The 26,706-nt window shown below is 42.8% G+C and overlaps 2 protein-coding genes across 7 annotated transcripts in view; one reads left to right on the top strand and one right to left on the bottom strand.

Annotated features, from left to right (window-relative positions):
- The window catches only part of GOLM1 (golgi membrane protein 1), a 77,548-nt gene extending 63,668 nt beyond the window's left edge, over positions 1 to 13,880 (top strand). For both annotated transcript variants that reach the window (XM_023229562.2, XM_023229563.2), the window contains exons 7-10: positions 4,088 to 4,247; positions 4,962 to 5,228; positions 7,472 to 7,585; positions 12,163 to 13,880. In XM_023229562.2, the coding sequence (XP_023085330.2) occupies positions 4,088 to 4,247; positions 4,962 to 5,228; positions 7,472 to 7,585; positions 12,163 to 12,239 (618 nt within the window). In that variant the 3' untranslated portion in view covers positions 12,240 to 13,880. The remainder of the gene's footprint in view (positions 1 to 4,087; positions 4,248 to 4,961; positions 5,229 to 7,471; positions 7,586 to 12,162) is intronic.
- Positions 13,881 to 17,637: 3,757 nt separating this feature from the next.
- The window catches only part of NAA35 (N-alpha-acetyltransferase 35, NatC auxiliary subunit), an 86,960-nt gene continuing 77,891 nt past the window's right edge, over positions 17,638 to 26,706 (bottom strand). For 3 of the 5 annotated variants that reach the window (XM_023229566.2, XM_023229567.2, XM_023229568.1), the window contains exons 17-23: positions 26,165 to 26,343; positions 23,661 to 23,797; positions 22,782 to 22,849; positions 21,970 to 22,110; positions 21,544 to 21,666; positions 19,364 to 19,444; positions 18,380 to 18,439 (exon numbers count right to left, since the gene is read on the bottom strand). In XM_023229566.2, the coding sequence (XP_023085334.1) occupies positions 18,380 to 18,439; positions 19,364 to 19,444; positions 21,544 to 21,666; positions 21,970 to 22,110; positions 22,782 to 22,849; positions 23,661 to 23,797; positions 26,165 to 26,343 (789 nt within the window). Of the gene's footprint in view, positions 18,440 to 19,363; positions 19,445 to 21,543; positions 21,667 to 21,969; positions 22,111 to 22,781; positions 22,850 to 23,660; positions 23,798 to 26,164; positions 26,344 to 26,706 lie in introns of all 5 variants that reach the window. The other 2 variants (XM_023229564.2, XM_023229565.3) reach the window with 2 other exon arrangements.

Genomic DNA, 26,706 nt, shown 5'->3' with positions numbered 1-26,706 from the left:
GAATTTTTGCCAAGAGTTTCTAGAAGGTACCCCTATCTTGAAACATTTTGTTTCTTTTGTGTGCCGCCTGGCTTTCTCTAGACTCTGCCCTCGCTTGTGGGCTTGGCTCCCTGAGATACAACAAAGCAGAACCTGGTCCTGGGATGACCGGACCCTAACCAAGGGTGCTGGCCTCCAGTCCCACTTCCCAAGCTCAGGGCTTTACGGGAATTATCGTATTTAAAGCCTGCAGCCAGCCTGGGAGAGAGTTGCTGTTTTCCTGATTTGAGGACCCCAGGCCCATGGGAGGGGTTAAGTTCTGTGGCCAGCGTCACACCACCTGGTCAGTGGTAGAGCCCATCGAGACTTCAGGTCTGGCCGACTCCATGTCTCGTGCTCTCATTCCGCCTCCTGTGCAGAGCACAGCCCACGAAGCTGCTGCTTGAAGCCTTCTGGGTGATCTTTGGTTGGTTTTTAAAAAAATATAGCAGCTTTATTAAGATATAATTTGCATTCCCTATGATTCATAGAAAATTTACAATTCATGGGTTCTGGGTGTATTCACAGAATTATGCAGCCATCACCACAGTCAATTTCAGAACATTTTTATTGACACAAAAGAAACCCTATATCCCTTAGTTCTCTCTTCTTTTACCTTCAGTCCTCACAACCGTAGACAGCCAACTGCTAATTTACTTTGTGTCTCTTGATTTGCCTCATCTGGACAATTTCCTGTCAATAGAATCATATATGTGTGGCCTTTTGTGTCTGGCTTTTTTTTGAGAGGGCATCTCGCTCTCTTGCCCAGGCTGCAGTGCAGTGGCGTGATCTCGGCTCACTGCAACCTCTGCCTCCCAGGTTCAAGCGATTCTCCTGCCTCAGCCTCCCGAGTAGCTGGGGTTACAGGCACCCACCACCAGGCCTGGCTAATGTTTGTATTTTTAGTAGAGATGGGGTTTCATCATGTTGGCTAGGCTGGTCTCGAACGCCTGACCTCAAGTGATCCGCCCACCTCGGCCTCCTAAAGTGATGGGATTACAGGCGTGAGCCACAGCACCTGGCCTGTCTGGCTGCTTTGACTGAGTATAAATGCTTCAGGGCTCATCAGGGTTGCAGCATGCATCAGTACTGCGTTCCCTTCAGTGGCTGATTAATCCATCCTGTGGATGGACCACATGTTGTTTATTCGTCGTCAGTTGATGGGCATTTGGAGTGTTTCCACGTTTTGGCTATTATGAATAATGCCGAATGAACATGAAGCTTTTGTGTGGTCATATGTTTTCATATCTCTTGGATATTACCTAGGAGTAGAGCTGCTGGGTTATATGATAAAATCTATATTTAACCTATTGAGAAACTCCCAGACTTCTTCCAAAGTGGCCGTACCATTTTCCACTCCCACCAGTAGTTTATGAGGGCTCCAGTTTTTCACATCCTTGCCAGCTCTTGATACTACCTTTTTCATGATACCCTTCCTAGCAGGTGTGGAGTGGTAGCTTATTGTCGTTTGGGTTTGCATTTCCCTAATAACTATGATATCCCTAATGATACCGAGCATCTTTTCACATGCTTCACTGGCCATTTGTGTATCTTCTTTGGAGAAATGTCTATTCAGGTCCCTTGCTCATTTTTTAATTGAGTTATTTTTGAGTTGTAAGAGTTTTTAGAATCTATTTTACTAAAGATATAATGGATATATGATTTGCAAGTTGTTTTTTTTTTTCAATTCTGTGGGGTTTTTCACTTTCTTGCTGGTGTTTAGTTGAAGCACAGAAGTTCTTAATTTTGACAAAATCCATTGTATTTGTTTTTTCTTTTGTTGTGTGTTCTTGGTGCTGTATCTAGGAACACTTTGACCCGAGATCTTGAAGATTTCCTGTTGCATTTTCTTCTCAGAGTTTTATCATTCTGAGTTCTTACATCTAGGCCTGTGATTCATTTTCAGTTAATTTAATTCTTGCATATGGTGTGAGGTAGGGCTCCTGCTTCATTCTTGTGTGTGTGTGTGGATATCAAGTTGTCTCAGTATCACTTGTTGAAAGAAAGACTGCTTTTCCCCCACTGAACTGTCTTGGCACCTTTGTCAAAAATCAGTGTGCTGTAAGTATGAGGGTTTCCAGTGAGCCTGAGTCCCTTGGCTGTGTATGTCCCCTGTGCTGCTCAGGACCCACTCCCTACCCCAGTGGGACAGAGTGGCTAGAGTGGGCTGGAGTTGAGTAGCTTCCTTCTCCCATGTGGAAGTCTAGAGCTCACTGGAGTTGGGTGTTTCATTCCCCCAGGTCAGTTAGGCTCGGATAATATCCCAGCAGGGGCTCTGGGTAATACACTCCTCCTGCGGGCCAGCCTGGTTAAGGAGAACAGAGCTCTGTGGCCTGTTGCAGAGTGGTTCCTTTCCCCGCCACACTGCTGGAGGCACAAGCCAATTTTTCTCTAATATTTACTGAGAGCCTGGTTGAGCTCCTAGGGTAAAACTCATAAGTATGGGAGCCCCTTACGACTGGGGCAGGTTTTTTACTTTTTTTTCTTTCTTTCTTTTTGAGTTGGAGTTTCGCTCTTGTCACCCAGGCTGGAGTGCAGTGGCGCAATCTCGGCTCACTGCAACCTCTGCCTCCTGGGTTCAAGTGATTCTCCTGCCTCAGTCTCCTGAGTAGCTGGGATTACAGGCATGCACTGCCACACCTGACTAATTTTGTATTTTTAGTAGATCTCGGGTTTCTCCATGTTGGTCAGGCTGGTCTCGAACTCCCGACCTCAGGTGATCAGCCCGTCTCAGCCTCCCAAAGTACTGGAATTACAGGCATGAGCCACCACACCCAGCTGGGGCAGGTTTTTAACTCTCAGACTCATCCACACTGAGCCTTAAACAGTTCATACATGACTGGGCTCTCCTACCCCAGCACTGGTTCCCTCGGTGGCGTCTGCCCGAGCCTGTCCTGGTGAGCCGGGGCTCACCGTATTGGACTCTGTCTCCAGGCTTAAGGACAGTGATTTACACTCTGTCCTCACCTCTCCTGTGGATCCAAGAAGAGCTGATAACTTTTCAGTCTGTTTAGCTTTTTACTTGTTGTTAGGACTAAGTGGTGACTTCTAAGCTTCTCACGTGAGGAACTGAAAACTGGAAGTCTTACGTTCCTCCTAAGCACTCCTGGAGCTGCTTCCCGTAAGTTTTCGTATGCTGTGTTTTTGTTTTGTGTCAAAGCATTTTCTTTTTTTTTTTTGAGGCAGAGTCTCGCTCTGTTGCCCAGGCTGGAGTGCAAGTGCCATGATCTCTGCTCACTACAACCTCCACCTCCCGGGTTCAAGCAGTGTTCCTGCCTCAGCCTACCAAGTAGCTGGAATCACAGGCGCCCGCCATGACGCCCAGCTAATTTTTGTATTTTTAGTAGAGATGGGGTTTCACCATGTTAGCCAGTCTGGTCTCAAACTTCTGACCTCTGGTGATCCGCCTGCCTCAGCCTCCCAGAGTGCTGGGATTGCAGGCGTGAGCCACTGCGCCTGGCTGTCCAAGCATTTTCTAATTTGCCTTGTGGTTTATTGTTGAACTCACTGGTGATTTAGGAGTGTGTGGTTTAATTTCCAAATATTTGCAAATGTGACAAGTTTCATTCTGTTTTGATTTATAATCCATTCCATTGCTATTAGACAATTCACTTTGTGTGATTTTAGTTATTTAAGTGTATGGAGGCTTGCTTTGTGGTCTGCCATTTGTTCATCCCGGAAAATATTCCGTGTGTACCTGAGAAGCAGGTGCATTTCCCCTTGCTGGGCTGAGGGTTCTGGAGATGTTTGTTCTGTCAATCAGCATTTGTGTTGTTCATGTCTTCTTTTTCATTGATCTTCCGCCTAGGTATTTTATGATTCTATAAATGCTTCCTCTCAGCAGAATCTCTGCCCAGTTTTATTCCGTATTGACAGTACTTTCTGGGAGACCTTGACTCAACCTCTTGTCTTCTGATTTACGTCACATGACCAGGGCGTGACCAGAGTAGACTGTGGCGTTTCTCAGGGTCTTGGTCGGAAGGATGTGGTGGTGGGATTGGTGGCATTCTTGTGCGGCTTCTGCTCACAGAACCCTGCCCTGGCTTTCTGTCCTGTGCTTCTGTTTCAGCTTCAAGCCCTCAACGAGCCTCAGCCCAGGCTGCAGGCAGCAGGCCTGCCACGTGCAGAGGTGCCACAAGGGAAAGGAAACGTGCCCGGTAACAGCAAGTTCCAGACTCCAGCCCCCAGTTCCGAAGTGGTTTTGGATTCAAAGAAACAAGTTGAGAAAGGTAAGCAGAGCCCAGCAGTTGCCGTGTTCCCTGCTCTCCAGAGCCCTGTCGAGGAAGCAGTCCCAGCGAGCTGCTGAGGCCGTCAGTGATCCCAGCCGCGGGACTGTGTCTCTCTGGGTGTGTCTCTCTGGGCACCTGGAATTGGGGCATTGGGGCTTCTTGTCTGTCTGACTGATGTCCCCTCCTCTAAACGAAGTGCCTTGTCCTTCGGCAGCTGTGTAGACAAAGGCCCAGGCTGCACCTTTATGCAGCACATGGGTAGGCCTGTGGGACTCGGGGGAGGAGGCTGAGCCGCAGACACTGAACCAGGAGGCTGCTGTCCATGAGCAAAGCCCCGGGCGGGCCTGCCTGCCCTGGCTCCCAAGTGTTTGTCTCCAGCAGACAAGACGATTGGGTCACTCCACAGGACACCCTCTTCCCTTTGTACCTTGTCAACATAATTCAGTCCAGGTTTTTTTTGTTTTTTTTTTTTTTGGTAAGCTACTTTTCTCTTCGTCGCGGTTCTGACGATGAGCTGCAGGCACAGAGAGGCCTGCAGTCGGTGGCTGAGATCACAAAAGGAGCTCCCTGGTTGTTCTCCTGTGTGCAGCCCACCCCACCCCCATTCCTTGGGAAGCTTCTGGGAATTGAGTGGAATGAGGTTTTTCTTTCTTTTTTTTTTTTTTTTTAAATCACATGCTGGCGAGGTCACAGCTAACTGTGTTCTGTGCACAGAGGAAATCAATGAGATCCAGGTGGTGAGTGAGGAGGAGCCTCAGAGGGACAGGCTGGGGCTGCCACGGGAGCCAGGCCGGGAGCAGGTGGTGGAAGACAGACCTGTGGACGGAAGAGGCTTCGGGGGAGCCAGAGAACTGGGCCAGACCCCACAGGTGCCAGCTGCCCTGTCAGTGAGCCAGGAAAATCCGGAGGTGGAGGGCCCCGAGCGAGAGCAGCTCGTCATTCCCGATGGACAGGAGGAGGAGCAGGACGCTGCCAGGGAAGGTGGGTGTGAAGCTTCGGGGGCCGCAGTGGACTCCCTTCCACCAGACACCCAGCCACCTCCATCTCCTTCCCAGCACCCACGGAGCACCCTGAATTGGACCAAACACAGTCCACAGTTTGCCAGTTCCTTTTCGTTTGAAGGTTTCTTACTCGTTTTCAAGAGGGAGGCAGGAAGGAAGAGCAGCATATGCTCCAGAACTCGAGGTTTTAGACACAGTATCGGCAGGAAGTCGAGGGGACCTGGCAGGTGGGCGGCCTGGAGTTGGGTGCTTAGCATCAAGGGGACGCTTCCTGGCCGGCAGGCCGCATGGCCCATCTTTGTATCTCCACTGTCGTGCAGTGTCGGGTGCCATTTAGACAGTCAGTGCCTAGTGAATGAATGACTGAAGGAAGGAAGGGGTATTGGGTAGATGAAGGCTCGTGCGTATGTGAACATTGAGGAAACTTGACATGGGAATCCTTTTGGGTTTGGTTGACTTTTTTCTTTTTAAAGAAATAAAGGGTAGGAATCAGAGATCGACCAACTATTCCGGAATGTATTTCAGTCCCTTCAGATGTGGAAAATGTCCTTCCCGCCTGAGCCAGGAACACTTCTGAGGATATGACACCTGCGCTCTGGGGTGGACCAGGTCACAGAAGTTGGAGAGTACACTGATTTGCACCAGTTACCCTGATTCCATTTAAATCTAATTTTCACTTCATCGTCGTTCTGAAGAACGTGTCCTCCCAAGTTCCAGTTAAAGAAGTGCATTTTGGGGCCGGGCGCGGTGGCTCAAGCCTGTAATCCCAGCACTTTGGGAGGCCGAGACGGGCGGATCACGAGGTCAGGAGATCGAGACCATCCTGGCTAACACGGTGAAACCCCGTCTCTACAAAAAAGTACAAAAAACTAGCCAGGCGACGTGGTGGGCGCCTATAGTCCCAGCTACTCGGGAGGCTGAGGCAGGAGAATGGCATGAACCTGGGAGGCGGAGGTTGCAGTGAGCTGAGATCCGGCCACTGCACTCCAGCCTGGGTGAGAGCGAGACTCCGTCTCAAAAAAAAAAAAAAAGTGCATTTTGTCAGCCTCCCCCTGAGTATCCCTGCTGGGTCCCTGTGTTCTGTGCCCACCCAGCAAGGAGACACTCATGGTGTGTGAGGCAGGGAGATCCCACCGGCTGGCTCAGCCTGTGGCGCTCCAGCGTCAGACCCCTCAGCGGCTGGTCACAAAGTGTAACAAAAGGTGGGCCTGAGATGCCACGGTGCCTGTGGGATGCGCCTGCTTCTAGACGCAGGTGTGGTGACCTCATTTGAAGAAACATGCAGGCCTGTGCAGTTTCCGCCCCAGGCAGTGAGCCAGAGAAATAGACTAGAGCTGCTTTTCTAGGTGTGTGCTTTTAAAAAAGATTTTGTTTGGCCAGGCATGGTGGCTCACACCTGTAATCCCAGCACTTTGGGAGGCTGAGGTGGGCAGGTCACAAGGTCAGGAGATCGAGACCATCCTGGCCAACATGGTGAAACCCCATCTGTACTAAAACTAAAAAATTAGCTGGGCATGGCAGCACATGCCTGCAGTCCCAGCCACTCGGGAGGCTGAGGCAGGAGAATCACTTGAACCCGGGAGGCAGAGCTTGCAGTGAGCCGAGATTGCGCCAGTGCACTCCAGGCTGGGCGACAGAGCCAGACTCCATCCCAAAAAAAAAAAAAAAAAAAAAAAAAGATTTTGTTTACCGCCTGCATACACATTTCAAATACGTAAGTCAAACCCTTTGAGTAGGTCTCTTGAAAGCCTTTTGTCCTCATCTTCTCTGGCTGCTGCCCCTCCCGGGCTGAATAGAGTGTTGGGTTCTCTCACGCTGTAAGTGTGAGGGACGGTCTCCCGTGGCTCCCGGCGGCGGCTCCATTTCCTCTCTCCGTTCTAAGGAGATGCTGTCATTAACTACAGATACCCGTTCCTTCCTGAAACAGTGGCACCTTTCTTTTACCTTGAGATTTGAGTTGTTAGCTAGTTTCTCCATGTTCAGCCTAGAATGCACCCTTTTGTGTAGGGCCATGCTGTGTCTAGATTCAGAGTTCAGGTGGAGTACACATAATGCACGTGTTTGTCCCGGAAGCCAGCCCGTGCGTCCCTACCATTTCCAGAGAGGCAGCCGACAGAGCTGATGGTGAGCAAGTGTGGCTAACACCCAGCACCTGTGCTCTGATACTCCTGTGACATCAAGACAGAAACGATGTAGCTTATGTTTTATGTGCTAATTATACAGGGAGAAACCAGCAGAAACTGAGAGGAGAAGATGACTACAACATGGATGAAAATGAGGCGGAATCTGAGACAGACAAGCAGGCAGCCCTGGCAGGGAATGACAGAAACATAGATGGTAAGAATGGGGCCTGGGTCGGTGGCGAGGTCACTTTCATTTCCCCTTTCTGGGCCTTCGCTGTGATTATCCAGTGAATCCCCAACATTAGATTGTAACGAATGGGTCATTGCAAAGAGACCGTCTCTTTAGGAGCCTTTGAAACCAGGGCAGTGGAGGGAGAGGGTTGAGAAGCCTGAGTTGATGAAAACCATTCGGAAAGCCTGCATCGTTTCTAGAAACATATTCAGTGTGGCTCAAGTCTTTAAGTAGGATGATTTTTCAGTGACTTTCAGGGATTTGCAAACAAAATGGCGAGGTCACTACTTAATCAGTCTGATTAATCTCCCAGATGACAAGCCCAGGATGTGCATAGAGCTTCCAGGCCATTATGAGAGCTGCCCTTTGTATTGTTATTTTGAATTTTTGAAGAGTCCAGGCCAGTATCTTGTAGAATGTATCAAACTCTGGCCTTGTCTGTTTGCTTGTGATGGATTAGGCTGATGAATTCTTGCTTCTCCCCAGGAGGCATAACAGCAGGTGGTCCTGCTGGTGGTTGGTTGATCCCTTAGCTGACGTGCCCACGAGGTCTCAGAAGGGCATTTTCCTGTTGCTATTAATACATCATCTAGAAGAGGAGGCTTTGAACTTGTGTGGGTTTACCATCCATTGATGAACACTGCCCCAGTGGTGACATTTTACATCCCAGCACATGTAGTACTTGACATTTTGTAAGGAACCGCTCTCCCTCCTCCCACACACTTGCTTGTTTTGGTATCACTATGGACTCATAGTATTCTTTCTTAAAATACATTTTTCTGGGTCAGGCGCGGTGGCTCACGCCTGTAATCCCAGCACTTCGGGAGGCCAAGGCAGGCAGATCATGGGGTCAGGAGATCGAGACCATCCTGGCTAACACAGTGAAACCCCATCTCTACTAAAAATACAAAAAATTAGCCGAGCGTGGTGGTGCGTGCCTGTCGTCCCAGCTACTCCAGCCTGGGCAACAAGAGTGAAACTCTACCTCAAAAAGAAAAAAAAAAGACACTTCAGTGGTATTGTTTGTATAAGGTAGATAGGATAAATGCTTGATTTTTTTCCTTTTTATTTAACAGTTTTCATGACTATGAATTATTTTCCCGTCTTCCTCTGAGGGTGACTACTTTTAAAATATCATCATAAACTTCCAAATTCAGCAGAAATCCTCAGGGCAGCAGGAGTAGTTGTAACAACTACTTCACTTCAGTTTTGGCCTTGCTGATCTTGCCAGTGCCTTCTTTTCTTTTCTTTTTCTCAGACCGAGTCTTGCTCTGTTGCCCAGGCTGGAGTGCGGTGGCATGATCCCGGCTCACTGCAACCTCTGCCTCCTGGGTTCAAGCGATGCTCCTGCTTCAGCCTCCCGAGCAGCTGGGACTAGAGGCGCGCGCCACCATATTCAGCTACTTTGTGTATTTTTAGTAGAGACGGGGTTTCACCATATTGGCCAGGATGGTCTCGATCTCCTGACCTCGTGATCCGCCTGCCTTGGCCTCCCAAAGTGCTGGGATTACAAGCGTGAGCCACCACGTCTGGCTAACAATGCCTTCTTTTATTACCATCTGGCCAATGCATTATTCATTTAATGTTTTAATACTTACATTTTTTTTTACCTTTTCATTTTGAAATAATCTAGATTTTTTTAAAAAGCAAAAAATTTCTGTATACCCTTCACCCAGGTTCCCCAGTTGTTAACATCTTATATAACCATAGTAAAATTACCAAAATAAGGAAATTAATGTTGCTACAATACTATTATCTGTAGACTTCGTTCACATTTAGTGAGTGTCCAATTCATGTCTTGTTTCTGGTTCAGGATGATACACTGCATTTATTGTCAGACCTCTGTAGTGTTCTTTACCGTGGAGCAGTTTCTGTCTTTATCATTTGTGGTGTGGGTCTGTTTTGCAGGATAGTGGCCCAGTTATTTGGTTGAAAGTCCCTCAATTTGTGCTTGTCTGATTCTTCAACAATGTCCCCCTAAAAATTATCTTTTATATTTATCCAGGATGTCAGTTGTTTCAATTGGCAGAGTTTGGAATTTTTAGAATGCAAGTCCTAATTTGAATTTTCAGCTATCTTCATTTAGGCAGTTTTTTAAAAAGGCAAATGGCGAAATACACTAGCAGCCAGACTTTGAAGCAAATACAAAGTCTCTTTCTGTTCTTTGTCATTGACTCCACTGGTGTGTTCTTGAGCATGTTTCATGGTCTGGTCACTTTCTTACCTCTATTCTAACAACTTTTTTTTTTTTTTTTTTTTTTTTTTTGAGGCGGTGTCTTGCTCTTTTTGCCCAGGCTGGAGTGCAGTGGCATGATCTTGGCTCACTGCAGCCTCCGCCTCCCGGGTTTAAATGATTTTCCTGCCTCAGCCTCCCGAGTAGCTGGGAGCTGGGATTACAGGCTCGTGCCCAGCTAATTTTGTATTTTTAGTATTTTTAGTAGAGATAGGGTTTCACCACGTTGGCCAGGCTGGTCTTGAACTCCTGACCTCAGGTACCCGCCTGCCTCAGCCTTCCAAAGTGCTGGGATTGCAGGTGTGAGCCACTGTGCCTGGCTCTGAAACCTTTTAAATTGGGCCTAGTGTCCTACTAAATGCTTGACTTTGCGATGAAGCCTTTTTGGATCTCTCATTTCCTACACTCACATCATCCTAAGGACTTGACCTTGTGCAAGGTTTGAAACAAAGTAGGTAAAGTAAAGAAGATGAATGCCTTGGTAGCTCTTTGAAGAAGTTGAAGAAATGTCAACATCAGCTTCAACATTATTTTAAGATTGTCATTGAAATAGACCTTACTTGCTTCAGGGAAATTGGAAGAAAAAAGCATTAGCTCCAACTTTATTAGAGCCTTTAACAGATACCATTAATTTAATAAGGCAGTTATTTAAATGAATAGTCATTAAACTACCATTTAATGTGCCATAGTTATAAATCAAGACCGTGGTTTTAGTTTTTATTTGTGATGTTCCTTTTTATGTTTTCTGTGTGTTAAAGGATAGAGTAAGACCAGATGGTAGAAGCTACACAGACATCAGCTCTGTAAAGGGAGAGCTTTGGAGTCACAAGAGCTGTCTGAAGCTGCGGACGGCTCTCAGGAGGCGGCGTGTGCCGTTAGAAGTGCAGTAGCAAGGGAGTCACACTGCACAGGAGCGTGGTGATTGGATTTAAAATGTCATGAGTGCACTTGATACTGTCCATTTCCTATGGCATATGGGGCATTATGTCAGTTACGAACAAGTATGGAATCTTGAGGTGCTTCAGCTTTGTTCCATGGCACATTGTTGGCCATCCATTTGGACCCTTTGAAAGGGGAGGAGTTCCAGCCGGGCGCGGTGGCTCACGCTTGTAATCCCAGCACTTTGGGAGGCCGAGGCGGGCGGATCACGAGGTCAGGGGATAGAGACCATCCTGGGTAACACGGTGAAAACCCGTCTCTACTGAAAATACTATGACAACAAATAATTAGCCAGGCGTGGTGGCGGGCGCCTTTAGTCCGAGCTACGCGGGAGGCTGAGGCAGGAGAATGGTGTGAACCTGGGAGGCGGAGCTTGCAGTGAGCCGAGATCGTACCACTGCACTCCAGCCTGGGTGACAGAGCGAGACTCTGTCTCAAAAAAGAAAAAAAGGGGAGGAGTTCCCTCATCCCTCTCACAGGGCATGCAGTGGGGGCGTGACTCGCTTCTTCAGTGTCCCGCGGCTCAGACCCCTAGGGGGGCATGCGGACGGGCAGGTCGCGGGGAGGATGGATTCCCACCCCACAGCAGCATCTAGGGTTGTGTGTTTACAGCTCCTGGAGCCCCAGTGGGTGTGTGCTGCAGTGCGCTCTTTCAGCTTAGCTCAGGTAGACCCTCTGCCTTACCGCAAGGACAGAGGGCTTTCTGTATCCTGGGTTCTTGCCCTAGCGTACTGAAAAAATCAGATCATGTGGGCTTGGAGGATGAATGCAAGATGTATTGAGTGGTAGCAGTAGCTCTCAGCAGATGGATGGGGAGCCAGAGGGGGATGGTGTGGGAAGGTGGTCTTCCCCTGGAGTCGGGCTGATCCGCAGCCGGGCTCCTCCTCCTGTCCTTGGCCAGATTTCCCTTGGCGTCTGAATCTTTCTGCCGTCAATGGCCTGCCGGCATCTTTCGGTGTGTTCTGCCAGTGTGTTCTTCTCGATGTCCAGTTGCCTGTGTGTGTGTGCCCGCTGGGGTCTCAGGGTTTGTATGGGCACAGAATGGGGCATGGCAGGCCAGAGTGGTCTTGGAAAATGCAACATTTGGGCATGAAGACAGGAGTGCTTGTTCTCATGTAGGTCCATGGACACAGGCCTGAGGGTGGAGCCCTTGCCGCACACCCTGCCCTTCTCTACCCAGCACTTCCCTGCCCTCCTCCCGTATCACCTTTGCCATCTTGTCCTTGACGAGGAATGCGCCTCCCAATTACCCAATTAGTGTCGTTGTGGGAGATACAGCCCTCTTTATGACACAGTTTCTAGAAATTGATAAAATGGGACCTGCCTAGGGCTGGGATCTCAAAATGTTTAATACTAGAATATTATGTGTATTTTTTTTCCTTTTTAGTTTTTAATGTTGAAGATCAGAAAAGAGACACCATAAATTTACTTGATCAGCATGAAAAGCGGAATCATACACTCTGAATTGAACTGGAATCACATTTCACATCAGGACTGAAGGGATGAGTATAAATGTTCATGAGGGACTGAATACTGAAACTGTGAAATGTACTGAATAAAATGTACATCTAAAGATGATTATTGTGAAATTTTAGTATGTACTGTGTGTAGGAAAAAACTGAATGGTCTTTTAAACAGTTTTTTGGGGGTACTTTTGAAGTGTCTAACAAGATGTCACAACTTTTGATAATAGGTATTTCATGAGAAGTTCAACACCAAAAATGGAACATAGTTCTCCTTCAGGTGTTGGCGACAGTGGGGCTTCCTGAGTCTGGACCGTAACTGTGTAAATGAACAGCCACCTATAGGAAGAGTCCATCTGCTGTGAAGGAGACAGAACTCTGGGTTCCCGCTCATGTCCTCCTTTCCACGTGCTGTGCCAAGCGCTGGTGCCAGCCTGTTATCTGTTCTCAGTGACTGACTGGCGTATGCTCTTGTGCAGTCACTTCTGATTCTGACAATCAATGGCCTAGAACACTGACTGTTAACACAAATGTCACTAGCAAACTAGCAACAGCTTTAAGTCTAAATACAAAGCTGTTTTGTGTGAGAATTTTTAAAAAGGCTACTTGTATAATAACCCTTGTCATTTTTAATGTGCAAAACGCTATTAAGTGGCTTACAATTTGAACATTTGTGGTATTTACTTTGCTTCCTGTGTGTGGGCAAAGCAACACCTTCCCTAAATGTATATTACCAAGAAAAGCAAGGAGATGAGGCTTTTGACAAAACAGGCCAAAAGGGGGCTGACCTGGAGCAGAGCACAGTGAGAGGCGAGGCATGAGAGGCGAGTTTGTGGTGGACAGATCTGTGCCTACTTTATTACTGGAGCAAAAGAAAACAAAGTTCACTGATGTTGAAGGATATATACAGTGTTAGAAATTGGGACTGTTTAGAAAAACAGGAATACAATGGTGGTTTTTGTCATAGTGTACACATTTAGCTTGTAGTAAATGACTCACAAAACTGATTTTAAAATCAAGTTAATTTTGAAAATTACTATTTAATCCTAATTCACAATAACAATGGCATTAAGGTTTGACTTGAGTTGGTTCTTAGTATTATTTATGGTAAATAGGCTCTTACCACTTGCAAATAACTGGCCACATCATTAATGACTGACTTCCCAGCAAGGCTCGCTAAGGGATGAGTGGGAGGATCCCCAGGATGTGAGATGCTGAGGCCCAAGAGATCTTTTGATCCAACCCTCTTATTTTCAGAGGGGCAAATGGGGCCTAGAAGTTACGGAGCATCTAGCTGGTGTGCTGGCACCCCTGGCCTCACAGACTCCCAGGTAGCTGGGACTACAGGCACACAGTCACTGAAGCAGGCCCTGTTTGCAATTCATGTTGCCACCTCCAACTTAAACATTCTTCATGTCTGATGTCCTTTTACCTAGTCGCTAAGGTTAAACAACTTTCCCACCCAGAAAAGGCAACTTAGATAAACTCTTAGAGTACTTTCATACTCTAAGTCCTCTTCCAACCTCACTTTGAGTCCTTCTTGGGGTTGATAGAAATTTTCTTACTTTCTCAATAAAGTCTCTATTCATCTCATGTTTAATTTGCATACAACTGCTGAAAAATAAAATATTCTGTTCAACTTTTAAAACGTGTCACAGCTCTGTTTTTTTTGCTTTTCCCCTTCATCCTCTATTAGATCCTTAAAAACTGTGGACTAAGGACGTCGGTTTGCCTTAAACCTTCTGTGGAATGAAATGAACTGTCAGTACATCTTCAACCCACAGGGCCCCAAAAGCTGTGTGCTTGGCATGTGTGCAGTCTGCACGCTTTCTCCAGGCTGCCCTAGGGATCACGACGGATTCAGCCAACAATGGAGAGGGCTGTGGGCTGTTCCAACAAAATAGAACAGTCACCTGTGCTGACACGCGTATGTAGTTCTAGCTTCCCAAGTGGCTGCAACTAGATGCGTGTCACCACGCTGGCTAATTTTTGGTATTTTTAGTAGAAACGGGGTTTCACTGTTAGCCAGGCTGGTCTCAATCTCCTGACCTCGTCATCACTTTAGAGACGCAACAGAGCTGTTGCATAATAACTTCATGTTGAGTCTCCAAAATTTGATACTAAAGGCTTGGGGGGGTCACAGGGAGGCAACGTGGCTGCAACCTGAGGGGCCGAACAGAGAGGGCAGAAACGAAGTAGGAGAGGCAGAAGGGGTCAAACTGGCATTCTGGGTAAAGACTAGGTCATTCATTAGAGAACAGTGGACTTCTTTAAGTAGAGTTGTCAAGTGACCATGCTTGCATTTTATGATCTTTCTTTTAAGATCATACCAGCCACTCCACGAATACAGTGGGGCAAGTATGAATATGGGGAAGTCAGTTCTTCAAGCCCAGTTGAGTCACTGTCTCTTTCCACACCGCATGGTCTACACCTCAACTGACTTGCCAGCTTCTGCCCCACCGCTTCAAGAGCGAGCTCGCCCCAGTCACCAGCAATCTTTACTTGCCAAGTTCAATGGGCTCTTTTCAGTCCTCCTCTTAATGGCCTTTGAGCAGCATGTGGCCCTGCATTCTACTTATTTTCCTGATAAGTCTCCTTTGCAAGCTTTTTCCAGTGCCCAGAGCACAGCCAAAGAGAAACAAGGGAAACAACCACCTCCCCTAAACTTTTCCAAACAGGGTGCGCTTTGACTATTTAAGGCAATACACTGTCAGAGTCTTGTGCAAACAAAACGGTGGACCAGGCACGCTTGTCAAACAGTGGCCTGGTATGACTCTGAGGTAGTCTTCCCTGCAGCCTGTCCCACCACCTCACTGGCCTCCCCATTCCCTGGCCCTCCGAAGTCTGTTCTTTGGGACCCATCTCAAGGCCCTTACTCTAGGAGCCCCCTGAGCAACGGCAACGCCCAGAAAATTAGTGACTGTAGTTACTTAGTCCTCAGTTCATCTCCAGCCCAGATGGCACCTCCCAGTTCAAGATCAAACTACCTGCCATCTTCAAGATGTCCCAAAGATACCTCAATGTCTAAAGCAATCTTTATCCCAAACCTGGTCTACCTTGCGTAGATAACTAAGCAAGTGGCACCACCACCATCCAGTTGCCAAAGCCAAAACATTTCTGAAAAATCATCCTAGATTTTGGCAGAAATTCTCATTTACCATGTCCCGTTAGCTGTTAGCTCTGAAAACTTTTGATTTCATCCACTTTCTTCCACCTGCTCTGCCACTACCTTTGTTAAGACCAACATTTTCTCTCACATGACTGGATTCCCTGCCTCCCTTTTGAACCGTTCTCAGGCAAGCAGATTTGATCATGTCCCTGCATAAAAGCCTTCAGTAGTATCTACCAATATCAGAATAAAGTCCAAAATCTTTAACCTGGCCTCCCAGGTTTCTGGGTAGCGGCTTCTCCTTATCTCTCAAGTTCATCTCTGCCATCCTTTTCCTGCTCTGTACTTCAGCCAGGCCGCCACCCTCTCCCCTCCAAGCCTGTCTGTGCACATTCTGTCTGGGACCCCTTTCCCAGCAATGCCTCCTGAATAATAATCATGTGGGGCAGTTCTCCTATCCAGCATACGGCATATTCCTCACTGCATTTTCAATACCTGTTGCTTTTCTGCATTCGCTGTAAGATTATAAAAGCTCTATCAGAGGAGACTGTCTTATTCTAGTTTTTTCAGTAAGTACCCTGAATGGCAGATTACTTTAAAAATTATAAAATGGCAAATTTGTTTTTATAGTTAGAAACCTGCTGTTTAAACACGAAAACTAGCCAAGCAGGCATGTGCCTATAATCCCAGCTACTCTGGGGGCTGAGGCAGGAGGGCTGCTTGAGCCCACAAGTTTGGGTCAGTTTGGGCAACATAGTGAAACCTCATCTCTAAACAAACTAAAAACCAAAAATCAAAGCTACTTAAAGGAAACCACACAATTCTGTAACATACACTGATAAATCTAACACTAATCAATCTTTTTTTAGTTAATAGGTTAATAGGAAAACTTTTACTTAGGAAGACCTACTTCAAAATAACCTAGATGCTCGACTACACCAGGAGACCAGCGGACTCAATCAGACATCGTGGCTAAAAAATGCCAGAGCACCCTCTTAATTAAAAGTGATCCCATCATCTAGCAGGGCCTTGTTGCATTAATCTATATTCCTTTTTTTGCTTTTAAGGGGGACATAGTCTTTATACTATCTTGGCCACTGGGAAAGAAGAAGAATTTCTCAGCTTTCTAACTTGCTTCAGGCTCTCTTCTTGGTTGTTTGCCAAATGTCCATGCTCATTCCCTTTTCCTCTTTGCTTTTTCTTTTGATTCCTTATTTCTTGTCTTGCCTATTTCCTACCATTCCTTTGCCTTTTTTCATTTAAGGCATTCAGTAATTACCAGCCAGAAACAATGTTTTCATTCTCAACAAAGTAACTAAATCAGTAACAGGTATACTCTTCATCTCTCCATAATTCAAGTTTCTATTGTACAGACTACTTAAAAAAAAAACACACACACATTTTTAAAAAGATTTTTGGGTTCTGAAATTTCAGGATGCCTAATGGCCGTTCTTGAATAACACAAGTATTACCACTCTTGGAAAGGAAAGCCAGGAGAGCTCATTAGCGGCAAAGAGGGGCAACAAGAACACCCTTAGCAAGTTCAGTCAGGTTAGCTGCTGTAAAATACTGCCAGACAAGTTTCACTATCATGTTTTTATGAAAGATATCAAATCAGAGTTAAGATAAGCAGCCGGGCGCGGTGGCTCAAGCCTGTAATCCCAGCACTTTGGGAGGCCGAGACGGGCGGATCACAAGGTCAGGAGATCGAGACCATCCTGGCTAACATGGTAAAACCCCGTCTCTACTAAAAAATACAAGAAACTAGCCGGGCAAGGTGGCGGGCGCCTGTAGTCCCAGCTGCTCAGGAGGCTGAGGCAGGAGAATGGCGTAAACCCGGGAGGCGGAGCTTGCAGTGAGCTGAGATCCAGCCACTGCACTCCAGCCTGGGCGACACAGCAAGACTCCGTCTCAAAAAAAAAAAAAAAAAAAAAAAGATACTGAAGCTGAGAACCTTTATAACCACAGACCAAATATAAAACTGTCACTAGTCTTAGGCTAAGCCATCAAAGCCAATTTACATCACAGAGTCGCTCATTTTGCTAAGAGTATTGCCTGCTACAGAGGACAAAAAGGAAGGCCCAAAAGGCCTAGACAGCTGCCATTGCAAACATCAGAGCGGAGACAGGACAAGTGGGAAAGGAAGGGGAGGGCCTCTGGCAGCAGGCACTTGGAAGCACAGGGGGATGTAGTCAGATTTTCAAAGCCAGAGGATACTTAACAGGCACTCATTTGAAAATGTTTCATGGGTTAAACTGAAAATGAAGTAAACAAAAAGGAGTACACCACATTTAAACATAGACCTAAATTTTGATCTATATACATTTCTATCTGCCTTTTTGAATAATGTCACCAGCAAACATAAAGTATAATCTTTTAAAAGTGCCAAAAGTAACAGGTAAAGGATTTTTTTTTTACACATCTGTATTCTTAGATATATAATTTGCGATGTCATGACACATAAAAATCACCATTTTCATGTAATTTAGTTTCTATCTTAGAAGTCCTCCCAAAAATCTCTTCTAAATGTATTTTACCAAAATCTCATACAAGTGTTTAATTAACCTCTTGATTTGAAACTTCTTTTGGATAACGTTTTGGAACTACTCAAATGTTAAAGAGCATACACCTTCTTCAGTTCTTAACATGGACAAAGAGCTACTGTTTCTCATCTCCAGCAGTGCATTTTTTTTTTTTTTTTTTTGTCAAGAAATTTATTAACCTTTACAAACACTATTTTCACTCAATCATTCATAAAAAATGATTTGTGATTAAATCTGTAATAAAACCATATAATGTTCATCAATGCATTCAATAAGACCAGTTTCTTCCATGGAACATAATAAACCACTTTAAAACAGCAGTTTTCATTCACGTCATATAAGGCTGTCAAACTAAAAGTATTCCTTATAATGAGTTGTTATCCAAGAAATCCATCTCACTTCCCATGGTGTGGAGCCTGGTGATGTGCCCTCTAAGAGTGGGGTCTGAAAGAAGACTCTGCCCCTTTATGGCCACCTTCCCAGTCTCTCTCAAACAAGTTTCACAACAGGAAAATATTTATGAGCAGAGAAATCAAATTCAGGAGGAACCTGTTAAAGAAAACCCAGAAAGTCAATTAATGTATCTACAAATATTCAGATGGTACACAAAACAAGACTATTTTTATTTTAGAGTTTCTTGTGCTCTTAGAAACAAGGCAGCACAAAATAGATTTTAAAAACTAGGTTAATGACAAAAAAGATAGGATATGGAAGAAAAACCGATTAATTTGTTTTTGAGTTTCATGAAGATCATAAGAAAACAGGCTGACCAGCTGTTTTCTATCTTCGGAAAACAGTTAAAAAAGATAAATAGTCAAAAATTATAGAAAAGGCATTCAGTTAGATCAGGGGTCAGCATACTTTTTAGTTCCAGGGTAACTGACAGAACTAAGCAATGAGATGAGAGAGTCAGTCAGTACGAAACCAGGGCAGGAGCGGAGGAAGGCAGATCACAGGAAACACTGGAAGAAAACAAGGTGCACAACACACACAGGCAAATGCCTCCACGGCTGGCCTCTCCACAGCGTAGAATCTGTGCTCTGAAATACGTGGCATGGATGATATAACATTACCAAAAAAAAGCTTATAGACTCCTCTTCTGAGCCATTACAAAGAAGTCTTTCATTATTAAAGCACTCACTTTCCCAAAGGCAGATGACATTTAAATACCTCGTACTTCTCCCATGAAATTTTCTTTACATAAATTTTCTTTTTTTACCCCAAGTTATTCAGTAATTTACACAGCAAGGAGATGGAAAACATATGGGCACACTTTAGAAATTTTAACCCAACAAAATATACATCTCAAGGCAAAATGGCAAGCTCTAATTTTTTGCTGCTGAACTAAACTTTTTAGAATGATTTTTTGTTCAGTGGTTTAATTTTTCCTGTAATATTTACACATCTCATTGGAAAAAATTATGAAACTTCACAATAATTTAAGACCACTTCTTTTTCCCACAACGTACTCACTTTAGATTCCTTTTTGTGTCCTCCTGCCAATAACTTCATAACCACAAAGTTGGGTTTGGCAACCTTTAAAATTCTATTAACCTGAAACATGAACATAAAACTACTGAAACATTAACTTCATAGTCAAAATTTCTCTTTTTCTTTTTTGAGACAGAGTCCTGCTGTCAACCCAGGCTGGAGTACAGTGGTAAGAACACGGCTCACTGAAGCCTCAACCTCCTGGCTCAGGCGATCCTCCCACTTCAGCCTCCCAAATGGCTGTGCACCATCACACCCAGCTCATTTTTAAATTTTTGCAGAGACAGGAACTCACTATGTTGCCCAGGCTGGTCTTGAACTCCTGGGTTCAAGCAGTTCTCCCACCTTGGCCTCCCAAAGTGTTGGGATTATCAGCGTGAGCCACTGTGGCCAGCCAAAATTTCTTAATTATAGATACTAACAGGAACTTTGTATAATGGAAGTGTTGATGTTTTATTAAATAAAGGCAATTTAAAATTCTAAATATATTTCTTTTAATAATACAGAACTTCATTTCAATTCACTCTGAATTGAAATGGCTACCTTATCTCGCTTTCCTGAATAACAAAAAAATTAGGCTGCAAAGTCCTGAAAAGGCAGCATAGCATACATAGTATTAGGAGCACAGACTCATCTTTGAATAAATGAATGAAGTTTCACTAAATGAAATACATGATCTATCATAGGTAGCTCCTCAAATTTTTAGACTCCCCCTACATATTTTCTTAGATGGTACATATAATTTTTAAAACGTGTCTCCCCTATCCCTCTTCCAAGCACTCTGCTTCCCTCCAAGGAAGGAAACAAAACTACCAATTCTGACACTATCTTTCTAAAGACATTTTATACTCGCACACATACATATAGGCTTCCCTTGCCCCCTTGGATGGAAACTGCACCATACTATGCATATTAAAGTGCGCCTTTCTTTTTAGATTTCTTAAATCATACGGAGCATTCCATCACAGTATGTAAAGAGCTTCCTCATCCTCCTTAAGGCTGCGTAGTATTCCACTGTATGAATGTATCATCATGTATCAGTCCCCTGTTGATGGATACTACTGTTTCTTCCTGCTTTTTGCTATTAGAAATCCTGCTGCAATGAATACTCTTATGTTCATCACTCTCACTTCCCGTATGTGTTCATGTATCTATATAAATCCCAAAAAGCAGAATTGCTGGATCTAAGCATTAATGATCTTTGACAAATACTGCTAAGCTACCCCTCTATGGAAGTGGTCCCAACATATACTTCCCAAAACAGTATGTACACATTACAGGTAACTTTTAGAAAATAAATGTATTTCAATAAAATTAGGGATATGGTAAATTATTAAAATACCAAAAGCCTGAAACAATTTTTTTCCCCGAGTTTATTTTGATAACTCAGAGTCTTCAAAAGCAATAGCCTTTATTTTAAATGGTCAAGTGGAATAAGGTTGTTTCTGTGACAACTGGCCAGGTCACTTTTCATATTTATGTAAAACTTAGTTACGTTTTAATAATTTTGTTTTTTTTTTGAGATGGAGTTTCGCTTGTCGCCCAGGATGGAGTGCAACGGTGCAATCTTGGCTCACTGCAACCTCCACCTCGGGGTTCAAATGATTCTCTTGCCTCAGCCTCCCGAGTAGCTGGGATTACAGACAGGCATGCACCACCACGCCTGGCTAATTTTTTGTACTGTTAGTAGAAACGAGGTTTCACCATGTTGGCCAGGCTGGTCTCAAACTCCTGACCTCAGGTGATCCACCCACCTGGGCCTCCCAAACTGCTGAGATTACAGGTGTGAGCCACCACGCCCGGCCCCCTTAACAAACTGATTAAACCAGAAATGTTTCAATGCTAACATTTTGAGCTATGAATCAGATCAGTCTGGATCTTATGCTTATCTTTCTTACTTCATGATTGTGAGTCATAATTTGTCTTTGCATTGACTTCTAAATTTACACAAAGCAGGTATTTACATCACCTCATTCTTAAAATTAACTTGAAGTCTGCCAAGGTTAGTTTGACAAAACTATCCGAAATCTTTCACAGAAACATGACAAGTTATATTCACTAACACTATTAAAGTTCACTTTCATAATTAACTTTCATCCAGCAGTAAGAGATGTATTTCCTGCCACGCTTTTCCCCTAAAATTACTGTGAATCCAGTCTTACCTCATGGTCTGGGTTAGGAATATTTTCCAATATCATCTTTGCCTGCTGAAAGTGCTTACTAGCTGCCACATACAATTCAGGAGACTGAGGAGGAGGGCTATATTTATTGAGGTCAGACATTTCCTAAAAAGAAGGGGAAATATAATTCAAAACATGTTTAATATGAACAATTCTAAACTTCCATTTCTAATTATTAAAGAATTCTACATTTTCTATCCACTCATATACAGACACTGGGGCAAACATTTGGCACATCTCCCTATTTTTTCCTAGGTAATATGTAATTCTCAACCCTCATATGCTACCTCATATTATTCTTATAATTTAAATAACTGTAAATGTAACAAGATGGCTAGGTATAAACAGCATCTCTCTAAGAAGGTCTAAGACTGAAGATTTCCGAACAATTTCCTTGAGCAGGTTCACCTTGAACTGTAAGTAGTGCACAGGCGGCGGGGTCATCACACTGTTGAACGGAGCAAACCTGTGCTCATACCGAACTTGTTCACTATCAAGCTCAAACTTCGGTTTACGTACTTTGCCATCCATGTCAAATGCAACCATGGTCTAAATGAAAAACGGAACAAGAAAAAAGATGAAATCAATATGAAAAAAGCAAACCCTCTCATCAATACGGAATAGAAGACAAGAAATAGCTATTTAAAACCTTCAAGTAAACACTTCTGAAAAAATGAGGACATATAATTGTCATAAGCACAGGTCCTATTTTCAAACAAAGTCCATGTTCTGCTTTATGCATTTTCATGTAAGTTGCCTCAAATGATTTCTTGGACTGCCAAGTACAACTTAAGAGTTAGTACCCACTGCCTCTTGCTTAAGCCATTGGTTGTGGAGCTCACCCTCTTCCAAATACACTCCTAAAAAACCTCAACTCCATCTCTTCCAGGAAGCCTTGCCTGATCATCAATCAGAAGTACTCTCTTCCTTTTCTTACTACCTGTCACAGACACATCAACTGGTCTGTTGCTACAGATTTGAAACAAGGACCATATAGAATTGGTATCTCCTGCAATGTACTCAGTACAAAGCATCTCACACATAGCAAGGATTCAAATGGTTATTGAACAAATTAATGACAATAAAGGTAATCCTCAAGCAGACAAAGTAAAACAAAGGTGAAATTACAATCTGGAAAGAACCACAGAAAAGAGTTTAAATAAACTATATAATAGGAATACAGCTGAAAGGTAAAAAGAACTTCACTTTCAACAACTTACTTTAAACATTCCAGCACACATGTTCTGATATGCTTGGCTCATTGTGATCTCTCGGCTCAAAGGGCGAACTGTAATTAGAAAGAAAAACATAATCTTCCATAATCTCTTCCTCCTTCCTCTTGCATTATTGCAAAAGAAAATCTAATTTAAAAAATCTTCCAGCTTGTATACTAAATTAAAACTTCAGTTTGTTCCTACAGGTTACATTTTATTTATGGTCAAAATCTACAAATAATAAAATATAATAATCATGTCCCCAAATAGCTAATACTATAAAATTCCAGTATAAAGTAATTATAACTTTTCTGAATTCACCAGAGATTTAACCTTTTAAAGGAAACCCATGAATACAGTGATTTAACGACCCATCCAAATTGCTTTAAGTCCTAAGGAAATATGAAGCAGTATTTTACAATAATTGTAGCAGTATCTGTAGCCTTCCCTAAGTGATCAATAGGGCAGTCCCTTTGAAACAGTTCTCTGTCCTCATGGTTCTTGGGTGATGCCCAAGGCACCTTTCGGTGCCCACTACCACAGCACAGCTCCAGAACTACCGCACTCCTGAGCTATCAGGCTCTGTCAAAAGGTCAATGGCTTTCTGCTGTCTTGTCCCCTAACCTGTATCTTGCTTGCACACACCACGTGGCTACTTCTTGATCAAAGATTCTCTGATAGACAGAACAGCAAAGAAATGAAAGCAAGGAAAGCAACCAAAAAACTTATGTCATTAATACTGGGACTCAGTCTCTACCTTATAGTTTCTGAAAAGAGGAGGAACAAGAGCTAAAATATAATGAGTAACTCACAAGTAGTTCCATTTATTTATTTGTAGAAATTAAAGTACACTCTGTTGTTAAGTTTAAAAATAATCCACAGCACCTTTCTTTTTTTTCTTTGTTTTTTTACTACTACGGCCTTTCTGCTGCTCTTCCATTATCCTTTCCTCTGCCATTTGAGAGCCATCTGCACGACTCAATGTTGACATCAACCATGCATAAAGGAATTCAGAGAGATACCTTAAAGGATACAAAATGTTAGTTAATGGTAGATGTCTAAATGAGACAGCTTTATCAACACATATATTAACAACAATAGATACTTCAAATAATGCTTTAGGTCTTTAAAAACGGATCATTTGATTATAGATCTTACAAGAAATGAACACAAGAATTTTCCCTTTCAACATTTTACAACTTTCCAGATTTCCTGATAATTATACATGTATATATGCAAATCAAATGAATGCCCATTAAGTTTTCATTGTATCAGAACACAGTTCAGTTCAGTCTATAAATATTTTAATCACAAATAAAATCAGAAAAAGATAAAAAATTATTGGCATTATAAAAAATCATTCTTAAAAATTAAGAACATTCACATTTACAATTTACTTGAGTTTAATAAACAAAATATAAAACAGAACATTCTACCAGACACTAATTTTTCAGAACTTTAACACTGCTAAGCCAGAAAAGTCTTCAAATCTAGGAGACATATATATATATATACACTTCATAACATAATCAATAATAATAAGACCTATAATTGCATATGAAGAGTAAACAATTCCTGGCCCTTAATTTAAGAAAAACATTTACTATAGTACCCTTTTACAGTATATAACTGAATTTTGTTTCCCTGCCACCCTACAAAATGTGAGAGTCCATAACAACTCATATACCTTAATTCAAGTGAAGGATTTCTATAGGGAACTGACGGTGCCGTCTACCTTCTGTTTATCTAACCTAAGGACACATGAGTGAAGGGGACAACTAAGATACAGCCTTTTCCTCTCAAATATCAGGCACCTCAATGATCTATTAAGTGCTTTATCAAAATTAATATACATTTATGTCTAAGAGAGTGCTGATATTCTATACCAATGGTTCTCAAATTGTCATCTCTGGGCCAGCAGCAGTTAACTTGAGAACCAGTTAGAAATGCAAATTATTCGGTCTCACCCTAGACCTAACAGGTCAGGAATTAGCCCAGAAATTTGTGTATTAACGCACTTTCCAAGTGATTACAATGCATGTTAAAGTTTAAGGATCACTGTTTTTGCTGATGATTTAAAAAGAGTCCACATGCTTCAGGGATCGTATGCATGAAAAACAACTAAAGGTTATCTCAGGGAAATGCAGGAGCCCAATCTGTCATTTTGAAATTAAAAAGCAGTTCAAAAACAATTATGAAAAGACCACAAGGGTATTTATGGGCAGAACTAAAGTTCTTTTAATAAGAAAAGAAACAAATCTACTTATGAATATAGACAAATGTGTAACAGAGTATTTATCTGAGTATCATTTATTTGCTGAATTAAGATCCCAATTCTCTGTGCAAAAAAGCATACAAAAATTAATGAAACCAGTATTGTCTACTATGAATAACAAAATGTACTATCCAAAGTAGCTATATAAATACCTGTTATTAAGGATTATTTCGTATTATCTATATAAATGTTGAAGAACGTATAGCAAGGAAAATTATTCTCATATTGCTATAGTTGATGCTCAAATTCACTTTTCATAAGCAAGAGTTATCTGTCAAGAGCCTTCACTGCTCATAACAAAATGTACGTCAACAGCATGGAAGAGAATTACTTTCCCTCCCACAGCAGTGACTTCAGAGAATATAGAATATCTTAATTACTAAGTTCAGTAAGTTTAAATAAGTTTAAAAGGTGAACTCTATTAGTCTAATATACTAAACCTGAGTGTTTGTGATGAGTAACACAGGTCATTAGTTTAAAATTATGTGCCAGATTGAGAAAAAGATTCAAAATAACTGAATTCATTAATGCTCAATTTTATTTTCTTTCTATGACAGCTTTTACATGCCTAAAATATGTTCAAGCATCCTCTTACTAGGTTTCTTTATTTTGTCCTCAAGTGAAAGGGAAGAACTACTCTGCTGAAGATCATCTTTTATCAACTCCAAAGCTCCTGAAGTGCATCCTCAGCACCACGGTTTGAAACAGTTATGCACCCAGTAATCAGCTTGGTCATGATTTCTTCTAAGCAGACAGTCCTGATTCCAATTTGATGTTTAACTCTGTCAAGTACATCCACAGGTAGTGCCACCAAATTCAGGGCAAAACGTGTTAATTTTTCTCCATATGAACAAATAAATGATCTTCAATCAATCCATTTACTTTGGAGTCATTTTTTGTTAATTTTTACATGTTTGAAAAAATACACTCATGCAATATTATAGCACTTAAAGATATTCAAGATGATCCAGCTCTAATTTTCGAATTTTTCCAAATGTCCCACAACTAAAGGTAAAATATACTAAATGAAAAAGTACCCTGAAATTAACTCTAAATTCTCTCAGATCTTATCCATTCCACCTACCACCAATTTTAACTCAAACTGTGCTCTTACCAATATATGTAATAGTACTCGTGCATACTGTAGAGTTCCAATTCAAAGCCACTTAGAAGATACTGTATCATAATGCGAAGGTTATGGTAAAGGACCCAGGTACCTAAACAGGCCAAATGTTGCCTTTGGGGTTCCTGTTTCAACAGCATGGTGTGAAGCGCTGCATCAACCTTTTCTGCCTATTAAAATAAAATGTCATAAACTGTGTTCGTTTAGTTTTCTTAAGGTAATGAGAGAACTTTAAAAAAAAATACAGCTAAAAAGAATATAAGCAGAAAATTTAAATCTGACCACCCAAAGAAACATTTTTAAATGCATTTTTATTAGGTTTACATTTGAAGTTCTCATTTCACAATGGTTAACATTTACCTAAACATGCCTTAAACTAAAAAGACATCAATTTTAAAGGACAAAAATACCAATAATACACTTCAGGTCTTTACTTATCAATATTGCTGCTGTACATATATTAACTTTAAAATTAATATATTAACATTTTTATATGTAACCTTGTTATAAAACTATCATTTTTATACATATTT

The sequence above is a fragment of the Piliocolobus tephrosceles genome, chromosome 14, assembly GCF_002776525.5.
Source record: "Piliocolobus tephrosceles isolate RC106 chromosome 14, ASM277652v3, whole genome shotgun sequence".
Classification (NCBI taxonomy): domain Eukaryota; kingdom Metazoa; phylum Chordata; class Mammalia; order Primates; family Cercopithecidae; genus Piliocolobus; species Piliocolobus tephrosceles.
Note: the sequence above shows the minus strand (reverse complement) of the source record. Positions and strands in the feature narration are given on the sequence as shown.